At 42.9% G+C, this 19012-nt stretch overlaps 1 protein-coding gene across 2 annotated transcripts in view; it reads left to right on the plus strand.

The window, feature by feature from the left end:
• Positions 1-19012, plus strand: part of GRIN2B (glutamate ionotropic receptor NMDA type subunit 2B) — a 205589-nt gene that overhangs the window by 24339 nt on the left and 162238 nt on the right. For both annotated transcript variants that reach the window (XM_066549660.1, XM_066549659.1), the window contains one exon: positions 12009-12437. In XM_066549660.1, the coding sequence (XP_066405757.1) occupies positions 12027-12437 (411 nt within the window). In that variant the 5' untranslated portion in view covers positions 12009-12026. The remainder of the gene's footprint in view (positions 1-12008; positions 12438-19012) is intronic.

A 19012-nucleotide genomic window follows, 5' to 3' on the forward strand; every position in this document is an offset into this window, starting at 1 on the left:
CTGTAAATTTGCCAATGACAACAGCTGCCCCATGACTTCCAGAACCCCTCAAACCCTTTTTTGTTCCCCCCAGGTGTCACTTGGTGCTCAGGCACAGTGCAGTGCAGTTTGTGAAGTCTGACAGAATCACAAGCCTGCAGGGTGCAAGAAGCTTTTCCAGGCAGGGGGATACCTTCAGAGGCTGAAACTTTTTTAGGTCAAACTTAATGTTAAGATTCCCTTCCTTTCCCTGCAAATATTGGGGCACTGCAATTTCAGAGGTACCTGTAAGAGTCACTAATTAACTGTGGTGAACTTGTCACAGCTGTATTTCTTCCCCTGGCTTCCAGGGCTTCTAGCTGTGGGCTGCTGTAACTCATGGTCTGGTCTAACGGCATGGGGCCTCAAAATTACATGTGAGGACTTCTCCATGAATCCCAAATTTCTGGCACCTCTGACACTGAAGCCCCAGACAGGACTCTTGGGGTCTGCAGGCTCCTGGATTTTGTTTGGGAATGAACTAGAGCTCCCAAGATTTTTTGTCCATACTGTAAAGCCTGCTGATTCAGGTCTGCCCACCTTCCCCCAGATAAATTAAATCCAGGTTCTCCATTTTGGAGACCCATGCCTAGGTGATCTCCTTTTTGAGTTTCTGCAAGTGAATTTAAATGGAGCTGGGCTTTACATTTCCACTGTCCAAGAGCTGCTGGAACCAGACCTCCTGGATCTGTGTCAGACCCTCAGGACAGATCTCTTGGTGAAACAGGAGTTTCCTAGGGCTGGTTGGAAGTTGCCTGGAGGATGGACCCTGGTGCTGAGAAGAGCTGCAGCTCCACCCCTGAGGGCTGGCTGCCCATTGCAGCTCTGCCTCCTTCACCAAAGCTCTGCATTGCTCTTGCTCTTCCTTGCCAGCAAGGCTTGGCACTAGGTGAATTATATCATGAGTTTAGATATTTTTGTGAGCATAAGCTTAACAAATCTGCACTTGCTAACATGTTTCATCAAAAACTACAGATCAGCAGTGTTTTCAATTTGAGTCAATGTGGCAAAGTCGATATTGAGTATCGTGAATTAGCTTGGCAGTCGCCAAGTATTTGTGGTATTACAGGATTTCCTTTCTCTCTGCTCCTAGCTAAACTAGGATTTATTGTCCTCAAGATCTTGGACATACAGGTTTTAGTACACTCTCTTGGGATCCTGTGAGTAATGTTGGGTATCATCTCACAAGAAGACATTGCTGCCTTCGGGTAAGTGCAGTGGAAAGCAATAATAATAATAATCTCAGCTCCTGTAGCTTCTATTGCTTGAGAGTCAAAAGTACTTTAAATACCATAAATAATTAAACATTCCAACTCTATGAAGCAGAGAAGATGCATCTCCATCTTTCTGATGAGGAGAATAAGGCAAAGGATGAGAAAAAAAACAATGGCATTTGCACTTTCAAAAAATGCTTAGTGGTTTTAGATGGTGATATGAAGGATTAGAACAAGACTTCACTTGTGGTTTGTTCCCTCCATGCTTTTAAGATTTAAACTCAGACAATGAATGGTGTGAATATAAGTGAGCTAAGAGGTAAAAAGGATGGCCCAAAATATTACAGTGCTTAAAGTGAGAAATGGAGCCATGAAGAACAAAAAATGGATTGGAGAAAAATGATGGATGGGGAAGGGTGGTAGAGTAGGACATACATTGTAGCTTGAAGGAAGTTGATAAGGAATATTGAAATACTGGATTTTTTTTTTAACTAAGCCCTCTTATACTATTTTAAAACTATACTGATCTTAAAGCATTAATAAGCCAGGGCTACACTTTGTCCATAGTATTGATTTTTATTTACTGGTATTCAGTATTGTGACAATTGTCGTGTTCTGGTTATGTTATCTCTTACCCTCGCTGCTAATGCTTCTTTTTCCTGCTGCAAACATAAGCTATAGTGACTTTTGTGTAAAGCAGATGTGGTCCAAGGGGGATGAACTGCACCATGATGAAGTCAGTGGTGGAGCTGGGCTGGGAGTTGACATGGGCTGGTACCTCCTCACATGCATTCACTGGCATGAGGAAGAATGAACAGTGGAATGAGCTGCTGGGAAAGATGCCTGAAGTAGCCAGCATCAATGAATTTGAGAGGCTGGAGAAAACAAAAAACAGGAAAAAAAAATTGCACAGAAATGGCATTCAGCTGAGTCAAATCTGGTTTGTTTGTACTGGATTGGGTCTTCCCATCCTTGTCCCTGAAGCATCAGCAGCCAGTGATGAGCTGTGGTCCTGACATGGCTTTGCTTGTGTATCTTTCCTTCACTGCAGCGCCGTAAATATGATCGAGTGCTGAGCAGAGGGAGAGGTCAGTGGCTGCTGGGCTGGGTCCCTCCAATGGGGAGAGCTCTCTGGACACTGCTGATTGAAGGTCTCAGAAAGATGAATTGGCCCTGACCTGTCATACAATTGCAGGCACAGCATGGTCTGGTGCACAGCACTAATGTACTGTGAAAGCATATTGTATCCAGCTGCTTGATGGCTGGTCCCTTACTGGTCATTGAACTCAGAAAGTTAGGGAAAGGGAAGAGAGTTGGGTTGGAAGAAGAAAGAGGGAAAGGAGAAGAAAAATGAGACTATCACAAATTTTTCTGATTTGCGGTTATCAATTCTCCATTCTCATCCTGGCTTTAGTGTTTATCATAAGGATCAAGCTTTTCTAAAGTGATAAGTGTTTTTTGGGATGCTTCTGGATAGGGAGTGTACTGTTCCAAATGCCTTCAGTTCCACCCTTTTAGGTGTCATATATTTGTCTTGCCTTATTATTTCTCCTGAGTAGATATAGTTTTATTTTTCAATAAGTAATGATAACAGGAACATAAAAGTCCTTTACCAAGGATCAGAGTGAGGAGAAGGGAGGGATCAACAGACAGGCAATTACAAAGAAGGAGATTCAAACCAAGGTTTTCTGGGTTCTCCTATATAATTTCTAGTGGCCTGACCAGAACTTGCCTTTGACTCTTCTTGGCTTCAGTGGCCTTGTCATGCCTCTTTCCACATGCTAAACCCATTATCTCGGTCCCTTTCACTTCCAGATTAATTCCCTGTCTTATTTCATAAACAAGGCTGGCACTGTCACAGGGTCCCTTGGTGACTAAACCTCACTTTCCAAAATGCTACATAACAGTGGAGAACAAGAGGCCATGAGGGATGTTGGTGGCCTGTGAAATGTGGCCCATCCATGTCTGTAGCACTGCAGCTTTGTCCTGGACCAGCACACAGGATACATCTCTCTCTCCACCCCACTACCTCCACTTAGCAGCTCTTTTGTCCTCATCACATCTTGGTGCTTCAGGCATCAAGTGACCTTTTCTGCCATTTCTGCTGTCTGTAACACCTTCATAAGAGTCTAATCAGGCCTGGTGAACCCTGGCACTCTGCTTTAGGGCAGTTTCAGTTTTGCTGTAGCAGTGCCATCATGAGTAGAGCCAGTGCATATTTTTTCTTACCTTGTCCTGCTGCATGGGTTCCAAAACTGAAATGTGCACCCATGAGGATCTTTTTTAAGGGATGGGCAGCTTTATGCTTTAAAACTGTATCCTGTGTCATACATTATATGTGAGAAGATAAGCAGCAAACAGGATGACTATGACCAAAGTGCAAGTGTAGTTTGAGGCTGTCTCCCTCTGACTCAGATGCCCTTTCTAGAATTCTCAGACTTGTAGGAGGAGGAATCACTTAATTTTGGCTTAAAAAAGAAAATATTTTCTTTCCTGCTTATGGTACATTTAAAAAAAAGATTCTGAATTGTCTTTTACATGGTTTATATCTGGCGTCCAAATAATTTAACACTGTCTCTTGATGTGAGACTTTGAGTAATCAATGGGGATCTTGGCACTTGGTGTGGAATTTGACAGCTGCCTTTGAGAGCCAGTGCAGACTCTGTTTACCTGCTCTGTGTTTTCCCTTTAAGGAAATGATGCAGGGAATGAGCAGGTACTGAGCGAGGTGCATGAGAGAGCCTGGGAAAAATTAAATTTCCCATTTATTTCCACCATTGCAAATTAAAATTCTCCTTGTTTTTTAAATTTTGAAATTTATTGTATCAATCTGTCAATGCACAAAATGCAGAGTTGATTAAAGTTGAATAGAAAACCTCAAATTAATACATCAAATAATGAGAAATGCCAAGGATGTGCTTTTCCGAACCATCCAAGTGAAGTTAAATGTGCGTTTCTCATGGTTATTAATGGATTGGAGGTATTTAAATCCCTAGCTTTTGGAAATTGTGGTCTTTTATATCCTCATGTTATTAACGTGCTGTCGATTCCTGCTTGGAAATGAAAACTGGAAGTGGAGAATTAAGAAAGGAAGGAAAGGATTGTCCAATGGATTTTCAAAGGGCTCCAGTTCTATTTGGGAGGCAAACCTGGCGTTGCTCTGCGCAGCATTCTGCTGCCTGTTTAAACTGAGTCTTGCACTTCAGGAGGCAAAGCTGCTGAATTCCAACCATGCTGAAATCCTGTGGATTTCAGCTGAAACCCCCCATGCAGCAGCATGTCCCTTGATTTGGATGGTCTCGCTCTGAGCTGAGATTCAGTTCTGAGGTGGGGCAGACGACAGTTGCAAGTGGTAAATGGTGTATGCCTCGTAAGCTTTGAAATCCCTTGTTTCAAGCAGAGCATACACATGCATGGAGTGACAGCTGTGGCAACTGAACCCTCCAGGTGGTGAGGATATTTCAGTCTCTGGCAGGGAGGACCTGTCTCAACCCTCTAAACTTCTCTAAGCAGGATGCTGGGGGAAGGGTGAGATCCTGGCAGGGGAATAGTGGCTCTAGCCTGGCTCCGCAAGCCAGGCTTGCAGAGAGGGATGGCTGTGCCAAGCCTCTCTGCTCTGGCATTTAGAAGCTGGCACTGGGCAATGCCAGACTGACCTGCTGTCTCTCTTAATGGCTTTTGTGTGTGTGACACTGAGTCCTGCAGCTCTGCACGTGTGTGCCAGTCTGGGTAAGCAGGTCAGACCCGCTCCTTTGCTCCCTGCCCAGCCATTTCCTTCATTCTCCCTCACTCATCCTGATGAGGATCCAAGGGGACTCGAATTATGAGGAGCAATAAACGCAGCTGAACTTTTCCTGCAGCAGAGGAAAGTCTCAAGGGGTGATCAGATAACCACCTACAAGCATTTTCACGGTGGAAATGGTGAGTTGAGAGGGAGAAATGGTTTAGGCTGAATGAAGGTGATATTATTAAAGTTACAGGAATGCTGAGCAAAGGGAAAATTTAGGCTGAGTTTAGGGATATGTTTCAAAATATGAGCCATCTCCTAGCAGTGGTAATCTTATTGTTTGAGTTGTTTCAGAGCAGGTAGTGTGCTAAAGCAGATGCTGTAGACAGTAATCCTGAAGTGACTGGGGGAAGGGCAAGACTATTAAGCCGAGGATTTTAATTTTTGATTTCTATGAATCATTTGGTGTTGGTCTCAACAGAAGGTTGCAGGCTGTGGCTGTATAAGCTATCAGCTGTGATATGTAAAATAGTGGGTGGGAGGAAGTGGGAAGGACACTGGGAACTTACCCTTGGGCAAGCTTAAAATAATAAGACATAGTTCTTCATCTATTGGGAATGATATGGATCTAATTGATGATCAAAGTGTTTTTTGTACTGCCTTAAGTGCAGGGAGAGAATTGCTCTTCTCCTTTGCATGGGGTAGAGAAGGGGAAGTACTTTTTCACCTTATTCTTGCATATACCTGTTGGATAGACAGAGGCGAACTAGCCTCTGATGTATCTGACGCTGCCCAAGTCAGGCAGGAGTTTGTACCTGGTTTAATAAAGAAAGAACAGCTCTGAAGAAAATAAATAGAGACTAGAAGTAAACATATGTGCTCTTTCCCACCCAGTGTCTACGGAAAGAGAGCTAACAGTGAGGTAATGAGGGAGCTCCAAAAGCTTTGAAGGATTTGGCTGGGGGTATGTGATGCATCCCCCAAAAGAACAAGGCTGAATTGGGAGAAATAAGGGAAAATTTGAAACATTTTGTATGTTAGATAGGAATGGATCTGTGGGATGTTACAGGCGTGGACAAAGGTACATATTGGAGAGGGAGTGATTGTGAAGAATAGAAAGAAGACCTGTCCAAAAGACCTTGGAGGAATGTTTCTGCCACTGTCGTAGAAGCATTTGTAGCTCAGAATGAGAATATAAGTGATGTCCAAAGCTAGTTAAAATAAACTAAACCATATCAGTTTTCATCTGAAACTACTGAAATGCCCTTGGAGGGCTGTTTACTCAGGGTCACCATAATGAACCCTTTTGGTCCAGGTGCTGGATAGTTGCATTCACCGCTGTGTATGGCACTTCCATTATCCCTAGTCTCTGCCATCTTTCTGCTCTGAATGTATGGAGATTTTCCTGCAGCATCATTCATTCTGTCTATCAGCACCTGAAGTGTGCAGGTGCTTTCAAGACACATTTATCGTGCCCCAGATCCATCCTCCTCTTCTTTGTGTCTGTTGACAAAATTCCTGGAACAACAAGGCTGTGAGCCAGGAGAAGATTTATGGGCACTTATGTCACCTATGTGGTAAGCAGTTATACAGGAAACAGCAGCACAAGAGTTGTCAATGTACAAATAGCCTGGGCTGAAGGTGTGGTAGGATCATAGTTACAGCAGTGCTAGAAGAAGAGGAATGCCTCTTCAGAGGAACACAACATGCAGCATGTCTACATTGCAGAGTAACCATGAGATTGAGAGGATGTCCTAAACTGAAACTGGGTCATCAAAAATCAGAGAGATAGAGAAACCTAGGTGTAGATTGTGATGTGGTTTATAGCTTTAAACCCCAGCTCTTTGGAGTAACAGTTGATGAGATTCCAGTCAGTCCTGCCTCTTTTTTTTTTTTTTTTTTTTTTTTTTTGACCCATGGGTCTTTTTGTAGCTCCTTCAGTTTGCCCATAAGGCAGGTAGTAGACAAGAAGATCAAAATGTCACCAGTCTTCTGTCATTGGTAAATACAGAAATAGTGTTGTTCTTTGATCTGGACATATCCTTGTGGGAGAGCCCAGTAGCCATCTAGTGCAATGCTGACTTCCCTACAGCTTCTTTTATTGCACTTGTTCTCTGGTGGTGTGTTGGATGCTAGGCCCAATGCACCTCTGAGGTTTTTAAAGTATTTCACAGGTGAGATGGATTTCTTCCTACCTCCAACCTGATCCTGAAACATAAGGATTTCTTTTGGGTTTATTGTCTGATACTGCTCAAACTGTCAGAGAAATGAAGGCAGTGTGAATTAAGTTGCTGTCAAAGGTGAGCAAATGCCAAAGGGTAATGCTGATGTCTCTCACTGGGTCTGGCAGGACATCTGTCTTTAGGTAGTAATGGGACTGAAGGTGGTGATAGTGGTGAGGCCTGGAATTGGGCTACTCATAAGAGAAGGGTTGGGAATTAGCATTGCAGCTGGTACAGACACAAAATTAGCTGTTGAATCCAGATTTTGTGGCTTGAAGTCTAAGCAGTGCTTAGAGCATCAGAGCTCTCAGTGAGCAGAGCTCAAAAAACCACTGGGATAGGGACTTCCTTGTGTCCCTCCAATGAAGCACAGGAGGGAGAGGCTGGAGGTAGGCTTTTTGTTCTCCCATATGGAGCCAGTATCCATGTGAAGTTCCCTTTGATGGTGGCTAGGGGCATTGTTCAGCCTCCTGTCCCAAGCATTGTCTTCCTATTAATTAGGAAAGCTGCCTTCAAGACAGCTTTTTGTCTGGAACTGCAGTATTACATGACTTCCTTTTCTCTTGCTGTCTTGAGCTTGGAGATTGGGTTTGGGGAGCCTGCAAGCACCCTTCCTAGAGGGTATTCCTAGTGTGCAAGGCTACCTAGAAGGCATGATTGCAGCAGAAGGAGGTACCAGTGTCAGCACACAACAGAACTACCCCCAAAAACCTGTGACCAGTCCTTGTTCTGCCTCAGTTTCTTTACCTGACCTGAATATGGCCTGTCTTTGCTGTACACTGCTGGAGTAGTAGTCTGTTTACAGTTAGCCTGGTTGAATGCACAGTGACCTATTTGTGTACTTTCTGTATTTTGAAATATCATCCAGAACTATCTCTTAATGCTGAGCTGTATTTTGCCTGTGCAGCCTAATAATTTTCTATTAATACTTATCTTAGGTCTGATCCACATAAAAGTGCAGTGTCAAGTAAGGTTCTCATGATATTTTTAAGCAATCTAACCTTTGGTCCTGGCTAAATTCCAATTGGAATAATTACTGTCTGACTACCTACATTCCTCTTGCATTTTCAATGGGAGAAGTTAGCTTTCACTTCCCATTTTGAAAGTGATTGTGTAACATTGCTCTGCAGTAAGTACACGCTGCATTCCCCTACAGTGGTGGTCATATTTTATTGGTAAGTAAAATAAGATTATAGAGGTATAATGATTTTACTGGCATGTTTATACCTAAATATAGATATGTCTGTAAAACCACTTTATCTAATGGCCCTACCATATATTATTTTCTAGGGAGTCAGAGACAATATAATAGTGTGCAGTAATGTGAAAAGGATTTTATGTACCAGTCTGGAGTTTGGGATTTACTAAATTGTTTCAGAGTGTCATAATCACAGAAAATACTTCAAACACTGTGTTGCCCCACGCTACCTCTAAAGGAAAATCTGTTCATGTAAAATACTTGGTAATAGATTATACTTGCATGTTTTTATAATCATTCTTGACTGTAAAATTATTAAACTTTCTTGAAACAACAAACGAGTAAATACTCTGTTTTACAGCTGTAGCCTTGTCAGGTGCTTATGAATTTCTTTGTGTGTGAATTTCTCCATTCGTCTTTCACTGGAAACAGGAACACACTTAGAAGGAGGTCTTTATGCTGTCTCCAGTGCTTTCTTAATTGAGTACCGTGAATGTTTGCACTTGAACACTGCGGAAGTCTTGAACAAAGCTTGTTGCTCTGTATGCAGAAACACATTTTCACAGTAGTTCTGGGGTCCCCTTAATCTGATAATAAGTCTGTGGTGGTTGATGCCCGCCTTGTCTCTACTAGCACACATTCAAAAGTGGCCTGCAGTGAGCCAGACCAGAGGAGGAACATGAGATGAGGTTGGTGTTGGGATGTCCTTTCTGTTCCTTTCTCTAACAGCCAGCACATGCATGTGAGCAGCTGTGTGAAGAGTGGCTACTGATGTCAACACAAGTCAGCTCCAAGGAGGGAAGGGATTGTAACACCATGAGCATCCCTGATTTAGTCTTTGAGCATCTCACCTCTATGCTGCCTTGTGGGAGCTGAATGGTGAAAACCACACTCAGCCCTGGGCTGGGTGTGATTTATTGATGTTCTCCTGCCTTATCACATCCCCAGCTCCCATCCTATGAGAGAGCCCAGCCTGGACCTGGTACCTGCTATTCCCTTAGGAGAACACTGCTGTCTGTCACAGAGACTGTCCATGGAGCACCTGAAAGACATTGTGAGCATGACAGATGTGCTATGTGTGAGTGAGAGATGGAGAGAGAGGTGTCTTGGCTGGTACAACACAGACTACCTAAGCATTGCTCTGCCTGGTACAGAGAGGGCTTATGGCTGAGGATCCAAACTGGAGATGGCAGGTTGGCTACCAAGCCACAAACAACCTCCTCTTTGAATGAGCTTCTTCCTAGCCCTGGCTGCTCCCTGCACATCTGGCCAAAGCCTGAGGATCTGGCACTGAGCAGATAACTCCATCTTGTATTGAATGGAAAAATCTGCCTGAGTGGGGCACAGACACCCAACAGATTGGCACCTATGTGCTCTTCAGGATCTGGGCTCTCTTCTCCTGCTTGGAGGTAGATGCTAGAGATTTATTTGCTTTAATACAGGTGAAGAGTAGGGAATGGGTTTCTTGGCTGCCATTGGGAGAAGCATGTGCTGACAGCTGCCATGACTGCCTGTATAGCTCCTGCTTGAATGCTATCTGAGCCTTGGGTTGGAAGGCCCTATAAATTATTCCTGGTGGGAAAGGGGCTGGGAAAACCTACACTCTCCTCCCTGGGCATCGCAACTAGCCATTGCCTAACCAACCACAATACACTGTATGAGTTGATGCAGGGGGACTGCAGGAAACATATTTTAAGAGAACAAATATAGCATTTAAGTGAGTGAGCAAGAGAGTGAGAGACAGAGAGTGTATAGAGTGCATTAAAGTTAATAAAGCATTGCAGAAATGGGGACTGCATTTCACTGTGAAGGAATCTAATTTAGTGACTCGTAATTGGAGGATAACAGTCATACTGGAATGAAGTTAACTGTTCATTTTGCCAAACTCTCAAAGTCTCTTGGTTCTCCTTGTGAGCATCTCTCAGAAAGTGAATCCTTTGGAGAGCTTAGAATCGATTGGTGCTTCACACCCGCAGTCCCTTTCAGCTTCTTAAGTGGATTTGGTTTCTCTGGTGCATATTTATGATCTATTTTATTATCTGCTTATTTATCTGGTAATCTCAATGCAGGATACATCCTCTCTGCTTAGCATGACAATGAGGGAGCAGGTGTTGAGCCTGTGTGTTCTCCTGGGCATGGCAAGATGGGGCCTCCTGGGCCTTTTCCCAGTGGGTGGCTAGTGTCAGCAAGGGCTGTTTTTGGACTTCCTGCTTCCACAAAGTTTTGCCAGCTTTTGTCCCTGCTGCTGTGGCTTTCTGTTAATTTGATAGGGGCATGTGTAGCAATGAACAGTATGGAAGGGTCCCATTCTTGGACACCCAAGACCAGAGGTGTAGCACAAAGAAGTGCAGGGCTGGGGTATTTATTTCAAGTGTGCCTGGTTGCTGAAGAACAGAATTCTGGGCATGAGTAGCTAAGCAGGACCTGTTGTGTTGAGGGAAAATCTTCTTTAGTTTGAAATGCCTGAAATCTCCTTGGGACATCAGTGTGGCCCTGGGTGGGCACACCAAGCAGTGCTACCTCCAACAGATGTGGTGGGCAGATGGGGGGGACACTGTTCTGTTGTCTCTGATATTTACACTGCATGGGTGCTGTAAGAATTAGTTCATTAGTGTTTGTAGAGTGGCTTGAGGATGAAAAGTGCTGTGGAAATGTGAACTATTATTAAAGTGGGACCGAATAAAGAAAGAGCGAGGAACAGTCCCGCAGGGAACTGTCCCACTCAGGCAGGGGCTAGAGAGATCACCTCATCAGGTTTTTTTTCATTTCTGCTGTTGTGATTACAAAATAAAGTGGACATGCTCAGGGAGAAGATTAATGTAGCATGCCTGGCTGTAGTAGCTGAGGGTGAACCATTGTAAGCTCTGTTGGCATTTCTGCTTCTGTGCAAACACAGCTGTCATATGGGCTTGGAGGATCCTGATCCAGTTTTGCCCATGACAGCTGGGAAATTTTGTATTCCTGTTTTTCTTTCTTTTTTTTTTTAAGAATCCTGTATTGGTGAAAAGCATATGGCTGACTGTATTACACACTGAAGCTGCGTGTGTCCTGATGGTGTATGCAATGGATACACATGTACATATGCATCCAATGACCTTGCCCATTTGTCCTCACTTTATTCTGGAAGGACTGTGCTGAAAAAGGAAAAGGGAGTCCCTATCTGCCTGGTCTCCTCAATCTCCCTGCCTGTACCTCCAGCACAAGTCCAAACTGATTGCAAGCACCAGTCATTCCTTTGTGTTGAGGGTGAGCACTCTGACATGGGCTTGACATAAGCAATTAATTTCACAAAGACAGCTGATCAGCTGTCAAAGGACAATCCTCTATCACTTTTGACTTGGGTCTCAAAGTGACACAGGACCTGAGAGATGACATGATCCCATCTTCTGCTGACAGCTGTTCTCTTAAGTGATGCCAGACTCTGAAGGAGGGGCTGGACTGGTCTGACCCCCGAACTTTAACAGGGCCCTGAATGTAGCCAAAGGGCTCGGCATCAGACCAGGAGGATTCTTGGGAGGAGAGCTAGTGGCTGAGCAAGATCAATGGATCTACCTTGAAGGCTGAGTGCATGATTGACTTGTCAATTAATCACTTTGTTCTACTTTCCCCCTTTTTCCTTCCTCACTCAGGGAGTGTAAGAGCCGAAGATGAGGCCCAGGGTGGAGTGCTACTCTCCAAGGTTTTGGCTGGTGCTGGCGGTCCTCGCAACAACAGGGAGCGGGGCCCATGCCCAGAAAAGCCACCCGAGCATTGGCATTGCAGTCATCCTGGTGGGGACCTCAGACGAAGTGGCCATCAAAGATGCCCACGAGAAAGATGACTTCCACCACCTCTCAGTGGTGCCTCGGGTGGAGCTGGTGGCCATGAATGAGACAGATCCCAAGAGCATCATCACCCGCATCTGTGACCTCATGTCTGACCGGAAGATCCAAGGGGTGGTATTCGCTGATGACACAGACCAGGAAGCCATTGCCCAGATCCTGGACTTCATCTCTGCCCAGACCCTCACTCCCATCCTGGGCATCCATGGAGGCTCCTCTATGATCATGGCAGATAAGGTAAATTTAAATGAGTTTTCTTCTGTTGCAGACCTGTGCATCCAAACTTAAAACAAAGAGAAATATCTTATTCTGTGATCCTCAGGTGGTGTCTCATGGGGCCAAAGGCTTGGGGGATTAGACAGCTTCAGATTCAAAGACAGACTAAAAGAGCTAACTGTGTGTAGCACTACTGAGAAGAGCCTATTAATCATGAAGAATTATCTGCAACAGAGAAAAACTGAGGAGGGAAAGAAGCAGGTAGAAGAGACCCACAAAAGAATCAGCCCTTTTCTTCTTCCTTAAGAAGGGTAAAGAGCCCCTGACAGTTGTAATTTTTTTAAAGGTCTTATTTTTGCTTGTGTTTTACTTTAGAAGAGCTAGGGATCATAGCCTGGGTTTTTTCCTGCATGTAGCTGGAGGACATTGTGGTATTTTCAGGGATGCTTAATACAGCTCTTACATCTTAATTGGAATATAATTGAATCTTTAATAAAGCTATCCTCTCCATAAAGTGTTCATTAGCTCCTGAAGTTAAATAGGTGTTAGCTGAAGTGACTAACCAGTCTGAACCGGTCCAGCTAAATCTTTCTTTTTTTCTACTGCACTACTTTATTCCTTCATGTCACAGACATTTCATTGTTTTCCCAGGCCCTAGCCAGTCTCTAAAGAATTACTACACAAACAAGCCATCCTGAACAGGGATGCTTTTGAACAGGGCAAGATGCAGAGAGGGAGTAGCATCTTTGGCCAGCTAATAACTCTTTGTAAAGCCTGCATGGGGTGCAGGTGGACCTGATACAAATCTTCCACCTTTCACAAACAGCACATGCAGCAATTCACACCTGAATGTGCATTTGGGCAGAGAGTGTGGCTAACAGTGGCCTTGGGGCTACTCTTGGCCAGTGGGAACATGTGAAATAAGCTGGCTGTTCCTTTTCCTGCAGGCTTGAAGCCAGACAGTCAAGGCCAAGGCTTTTATTGAGAAGACCTCACAACCATTCTTGATGCATCCCAAAGAAGTAAATAGGGACACAAGCTGACAGTCTTTTTCTTTTACAGATGGCTCTTAAGTGACTCTGAGACATTTAGCTAGGCAGAATCAGGCCTAATGGAATGAAGGGTGAGAATTGACCTGACCGCTATGGCAGCTTTTCCTCAGAAAGAGATCTAGTGAGATGAGAAATCCAGGCACATTCTCTTTTATTTACCTTGCAAGTAAGTAATCCAGTGCAGGCTATTGAAGGTCCTAACAAGTTATTTCCTCACTTTTTGACCAACCGTTTAGTTGCCAAATAACACACGGTTAGTATGCAGTGTTATTTTCTGGTATTGGCCTTTAAACTGAAATAGTCACTGAATAATGACAGGCCTTTTTTCTCTCACCCCTTGAAAAGTTGCACATGTGCTGAAGTTCCACTGCCCCATTCCACCCACAGCGAAGCTTTTCTGATTTGGAGGCCAGGCAGGCAGCAATGCTGCATGTTGATGCTCTCCTGCCTGCAGTGTTGCATGTCTGTGCAAAGGAGGGTTGGAAGCAGTGTTCAAGTGCTGCATTTCACACTCGGGGTGACATATCTTTGAACAAGTGTAAGAGTTACTGACAGAAGACCTCCTAAGCACTGGGAAAAGTCCTTGTGACTTTGAACATGGCAGGCCAAACTTTGATTTCAGATTCCTGCAGTGTAAATCCAGCATGGCCCCATTGCCTTTGGCAGGATTAGATCAGATTTATGCTGCTGTAACTCAAAGAGAAATTTGGCCTATTGAACTTTGAAAAGATTTTTCTTTCTACCTGTCCCTAGTCTCTCCTTGGGAAGGCAGCATCTCCTGCCACTGCCCTGTGTACCCCACTGGCTCACTTCTAAAGAGCATTCTGGCAGGCAGGCAGGCAGCCCACAGGGAGCTCAAAGGTGGAAGCCTTATGAATGGAGACTTCTGTTTTAGCAATCTTTTTCTTTTTTTTTTTTTTTAGTTTTGCAGACAGGAGGTTTGCGGGTTATGTACAAAGATTTGCGGTTTTAAGAAAGGCCAAGGTTTATTTGAAAAATAATTTGAAAAGGCTGACCTTTACAACTTCTGATCCACGGGTGTGTAATCTTTAATGGATAATATTTATTTGACGAATTGAATTAAAATATGGTAGAGTGTAAATACACAGAAATTCTACTAAAATACTGAAGTCAGCCTGGTAAGTCCTTCAGCAATTTATTTTCCATAGAGAGCCTTGACAGAGGCTTTTCTTTTAGTGACTCTTAGTCATGCTCTTTGCAGATGAGTTTTGTGGCTGAGGTTTGATCCTGCAAGCATGGAATGCTTCTTTCAGCGTCCCCTCAACGCCCACAGCAGTCAGCTGTGATTGAACTTGCTCAGCATTTCACAGGTTCAGATCTGCACTTACAGCTTTGTTATGCTCCCCATGTGTTTGTGATCAGTAGTGCCAATGCAAACCTAAGGAATGCTAGAAACCATGAATGTCTTGGTGTGACAGATGAGCCCCTCTTCACTGGGGTTTAATGCAAAAACACTTCCCAGTCAAACCACCTTTCCTGGAGCAGCATGTGAAATTCTGTTTCACCTTCAGTGAGGGTTTAGTAAGTGTTCTGTAGGAAATGTGGGTCATGTGTAAAAAGGGCTTTCTAATGTACCATGCAGCTGGTAAATTGAGGCACAAAAGGGCAGACAAGAAGAAAAAGAAAATTAGGATTTCAAGCCCAAATTTTCTTTTGTCCTGTATATAAAGACAGAAATATTGTATAATGTGCACTATGTACTGGCTTTATCTCAGTTAATATTCATCTAGAAGTTTGCTACCCACCAGCTGGAGGTCTAGGCATCAGTGGTAATGGAGACACCAGCTGAGGATAATTCACCCCACCCAATTCAGGGTGCAGTGAAATGCTCATGGGATAGTCCTGTGTCTCCTCACTGGTTACTGAAGAAGGCTGTGCCTCAATGTGTTCATGATGTCTCAAGTTAAATGCCATGAATCCTGCCTTGGGTGTGACATAGCAGGTGGAGGTATGTTGATGAAAGTGTAACATCCTTTATTCCTGATTTTTTTTCAAACTCACATTCCTTAATACTGTACTTGATTAGATTTTGTAAATAATATATAGTTTGTTTTCCCTGTATTTTGCCTTTTTCCTCTGAAAAATAAGTATACAGGAATCTACATGTTTTTGCTGCTTTTACTCCTTGGTGCTTGCGTCTCTAATTCCACCTGCTTACCTGTTACAGAGTGTTACATTTAATTTCTGACTAATCTGGCATAAGAAGAATGTGACCAGATGATCTGTGTGCACACTGTGATCTGGGTTTAGTTCCAGGAAAGCAGTGAAGCAGAGACACACGATGTGCCTCACTCGAGCTCTGGAGAGGCCCCTTTGCAGAGTGAGGGTTCTGTCACAGCCAGTTCGGTCCCTTGAGCTGGATAAGCATGCCAGCAGTGACTCCAAATAGAGTGAAGTGCAGCAGTCCTTTTGTTGGGGCTGGGAGTGATGGCTAAGGGGTCCAACAGACCCCAAATTAGTTCCTCTCAGAGAAGCAAGGCTGTAGCTCTGGGACAGGGTAGAAGAGTGCTCACACTCTTTCAGCTCTGTAAGAAAACACCTTGTTTTGGTGCTGATTCCTTGAAAAGGACTAGGGCAATAGCATCATCTCACCAGGACCTGTGATTAGAAAGGCAATAGCATTGACCACTGGTGATCTGTGTTTAATCCAAAATAGATGAGATGGAGAGGAGAGAAATGAGTACCACCGCCAGTGTTAAGTTTCTGTGGTCCAAAACCTTTGCTCATGGAAACTTGCTGGTCCCTTCAGTTTGCCTGATGTTGCTGCAATGACCTGACTTTGAACAGCTTTGTGTTTCCTCATTTTAAGCATTAGTTTGTATTGTCTAGAGGGCTGCAATGCACTTTTGACCAGAGAGCATATCTGCTGGCCTTCCAGCATTGAAGATAATTTCTTGTTTCCCCCCAATTGTTTTGAAAGCAGAAATTAAATTGTATGAGGATGCCCTGTGTTAGGAGACTGATGGTGAAAGTAAATCTTCAAGACTGCAAACCAAGCTTCAGTTCAGATAACCACAAAAACCAATATCTTGGGTTGCCTGAAACTGGAAATCTGAACTAGCGTTCCTTCATTTTCGTTTCCATATTACCTAAAATCAGTTCTGCCCAGAGCTAGGAGGTAAACGAGCAATCACAAAAAAAAAAAAAAAACCCAAAAAAAAAAACCCCAAAAAAACCCCACATTTATGAATGTATATTTATAGGTATCTCAAGGGAAGGGTGAATTGTTACCCTGATTTACAAAACTTACTACATTGGAAAAGATTTGGCTTCTTGTCTAAAAAATGACCACACCATTTGGCTGACTGGTCCATTTTGTAATGATAGACTATTTATTTATTTTAAAATAACAGAAAAAGGCAACTTGGTTATAATGAATGCAGAAAAGGTAAGAACAGAAAATTATTTGGGTTCTCTTATAGCACAGTTGATGGCCATCATTTTTACTGGAACTGTTCCTCATTACTTCTCAACAGTCATGTTATTTTGCCAGAGCTTCTTGTCCTGTGCAGCTTTATAGTAACACAATGGTGCACAGGCAGAAGAGGAAAAAGGTCTCGGAAGAAGAGGATGGTTATGTTTTCCCAGGTGAAAATCAGTCTTCTCTGTCTCTGCATCCCTTGGTATTCTCTCCAGGGCTTGCCCACACAGGGTTACACACAGTATGCATCAGCATGCTGATGGAAATAAAATGGCAGGAAAGGGTGATCTATTACTCAGCTGTGCCAGTAATACCATTTGTATAAAAGCTGCATAAAACGAACCTGAAATTTAAAATCTGTTCTAGGCCAGATTCTCCTTCCTTTTTTTCACACAGCATGGAGCTGGCTTTTCTCTCACTCTCTCCACTAGCCTGTTCTTTTTTCTGTTTATACCAAAGCCACGATGTTTTCTCTGCCTTTGTATCTCCACTTCATAAATCCCTGTCCCCTTTATTTTGGTTTCTGGTAAAATTTCCAAGACACCACATTGTATCTCTCCTTCAATGCCAAAGGTTGATGTGATCACTCTGTGTTTGGGCCATGCTGCTGCAGCTGTTTCTTTCATTTCTTTGGTATTTTGGTGGAAAGCAAGTCCAAAGTTGGACAGTGGGAGTAAAGCACCAGGGAAGGATCATTGCTGTTGGCCAGAGTGCAGCAAAGTGATGCTGCAGGTACAGGGAAGCCAAAACTAGTTGGATAAGCTGAGCACCTAGATACACACTGAAACCAGGACAAAGTCAAAGACACTGGGACAGTGCTGCTAAAAGCAGAACATCTGTAATTAAAAGGAAAGCACTTTCACTCTTAGGTTTTCAAAGGTTAAGTAAGAGGGATGCATAGGGAATGAAAACCTCATTTTTTGGGTGTAAATCTGTTTCATTTCTATTAGGGATGACATCTGAAGTTTTTCAAGCCCTTGTGTGAAGGAAATTCAGTAAAAAAAAATAAAATTAAAAAAGGAGTTAAAGTTCCCTTTGAATGGATTATAGGAATTGAAGTAAAATAAATTCCAAACAAAATGCTGCTTAGAAGGGGGGGGAAAGGCACATTTTGATCTGCAGACATTGAAAGATTTTCATCCCTTTTTCCTGCAAAACAAATTTATATGCAGTTCATGTAATTTCACAAAGTGTCTTCATTTCTCTGAAACTGCATTTGATGATAGTAATAGTTTAAATGTTTCTTAAACTTACCTAGTGATTAGCAAAGATGAGTTTGATTTTATAAAATAAAAAGAAATCAGCAGTTTCCCTCCAAGCTCTTAATAATTTTATTAAGGACGTGATTAATACACTTATTTTGCTTTTGGTACTCTATTGTTTCCTTTTGCTGCCAAAATAATGCTCTCTGTAGCTCACAAATAACAAACTAAATATAATGTGCCCTTAAATTACAAGTCTGCTGCAAAGATTGGGGAAGAGCAATAAAAGGTAAGTCACAGAGACACAGAAAATAAAAACCAGTATTGTATGCCAGTGTTGTTTTTCCCTTGTATACACATGTAGTAAAAAGCCAGGTGGGTCTGCAATTTATGTTTACATCTGTGTCTAATCAACCCATGCAAAATAACATTTTCTTTTATCGTGTAAAGAAAGGGAATATGGGCAGCATATTTTTGAAAGTTTAACACTTGAGAATTTCCCTAGGACTATTTTTATGACTTTACAAATAAATTACAGCACTTAAAAATCCTCAGATATTAGGAAACCTGGAAGTGAACTTTTGCGAGGTCTAACCTCTCCCCAGGGACATTAAATCCTTAAATGTGAACTCTTATTTTCTAAACAAGAGCTCAAGTACTCTCATTAGTATTATTCCAATGAAAATATGACTTTTCAAAGAAATGTATAATTTCTTTTATTAATTATCCTATTAAAATAGTGTGCTTTTTTGTGTTTTGGGGGTTTTTGTGGTTTTTTTTTGTGTTTGGTTTTTTTTTTTAATTTTTAAGGCTTTCCTCAAGTTCATCTCCAATTTTCTTGGGAGGAACCTAATTTCAAGGCTGTCACTTTTTTCTGGGGGAATTGTTGTCAGGAGTCAC

This window comes from Molothrus aeneus, chromosome 5 (assembly GCF_037042795.1).
Source record: "Molothrus aeneus isolate 106 chromosome 5, BPBGC_Maene_1.0, whole genome shotgun sequence".
NCBI classification, from domain to species: Eukaryota; Metazoa; Chordata; class Aves; order Passeriformes; family Icteridae; genus Molothrus; species Molothrus aeneus.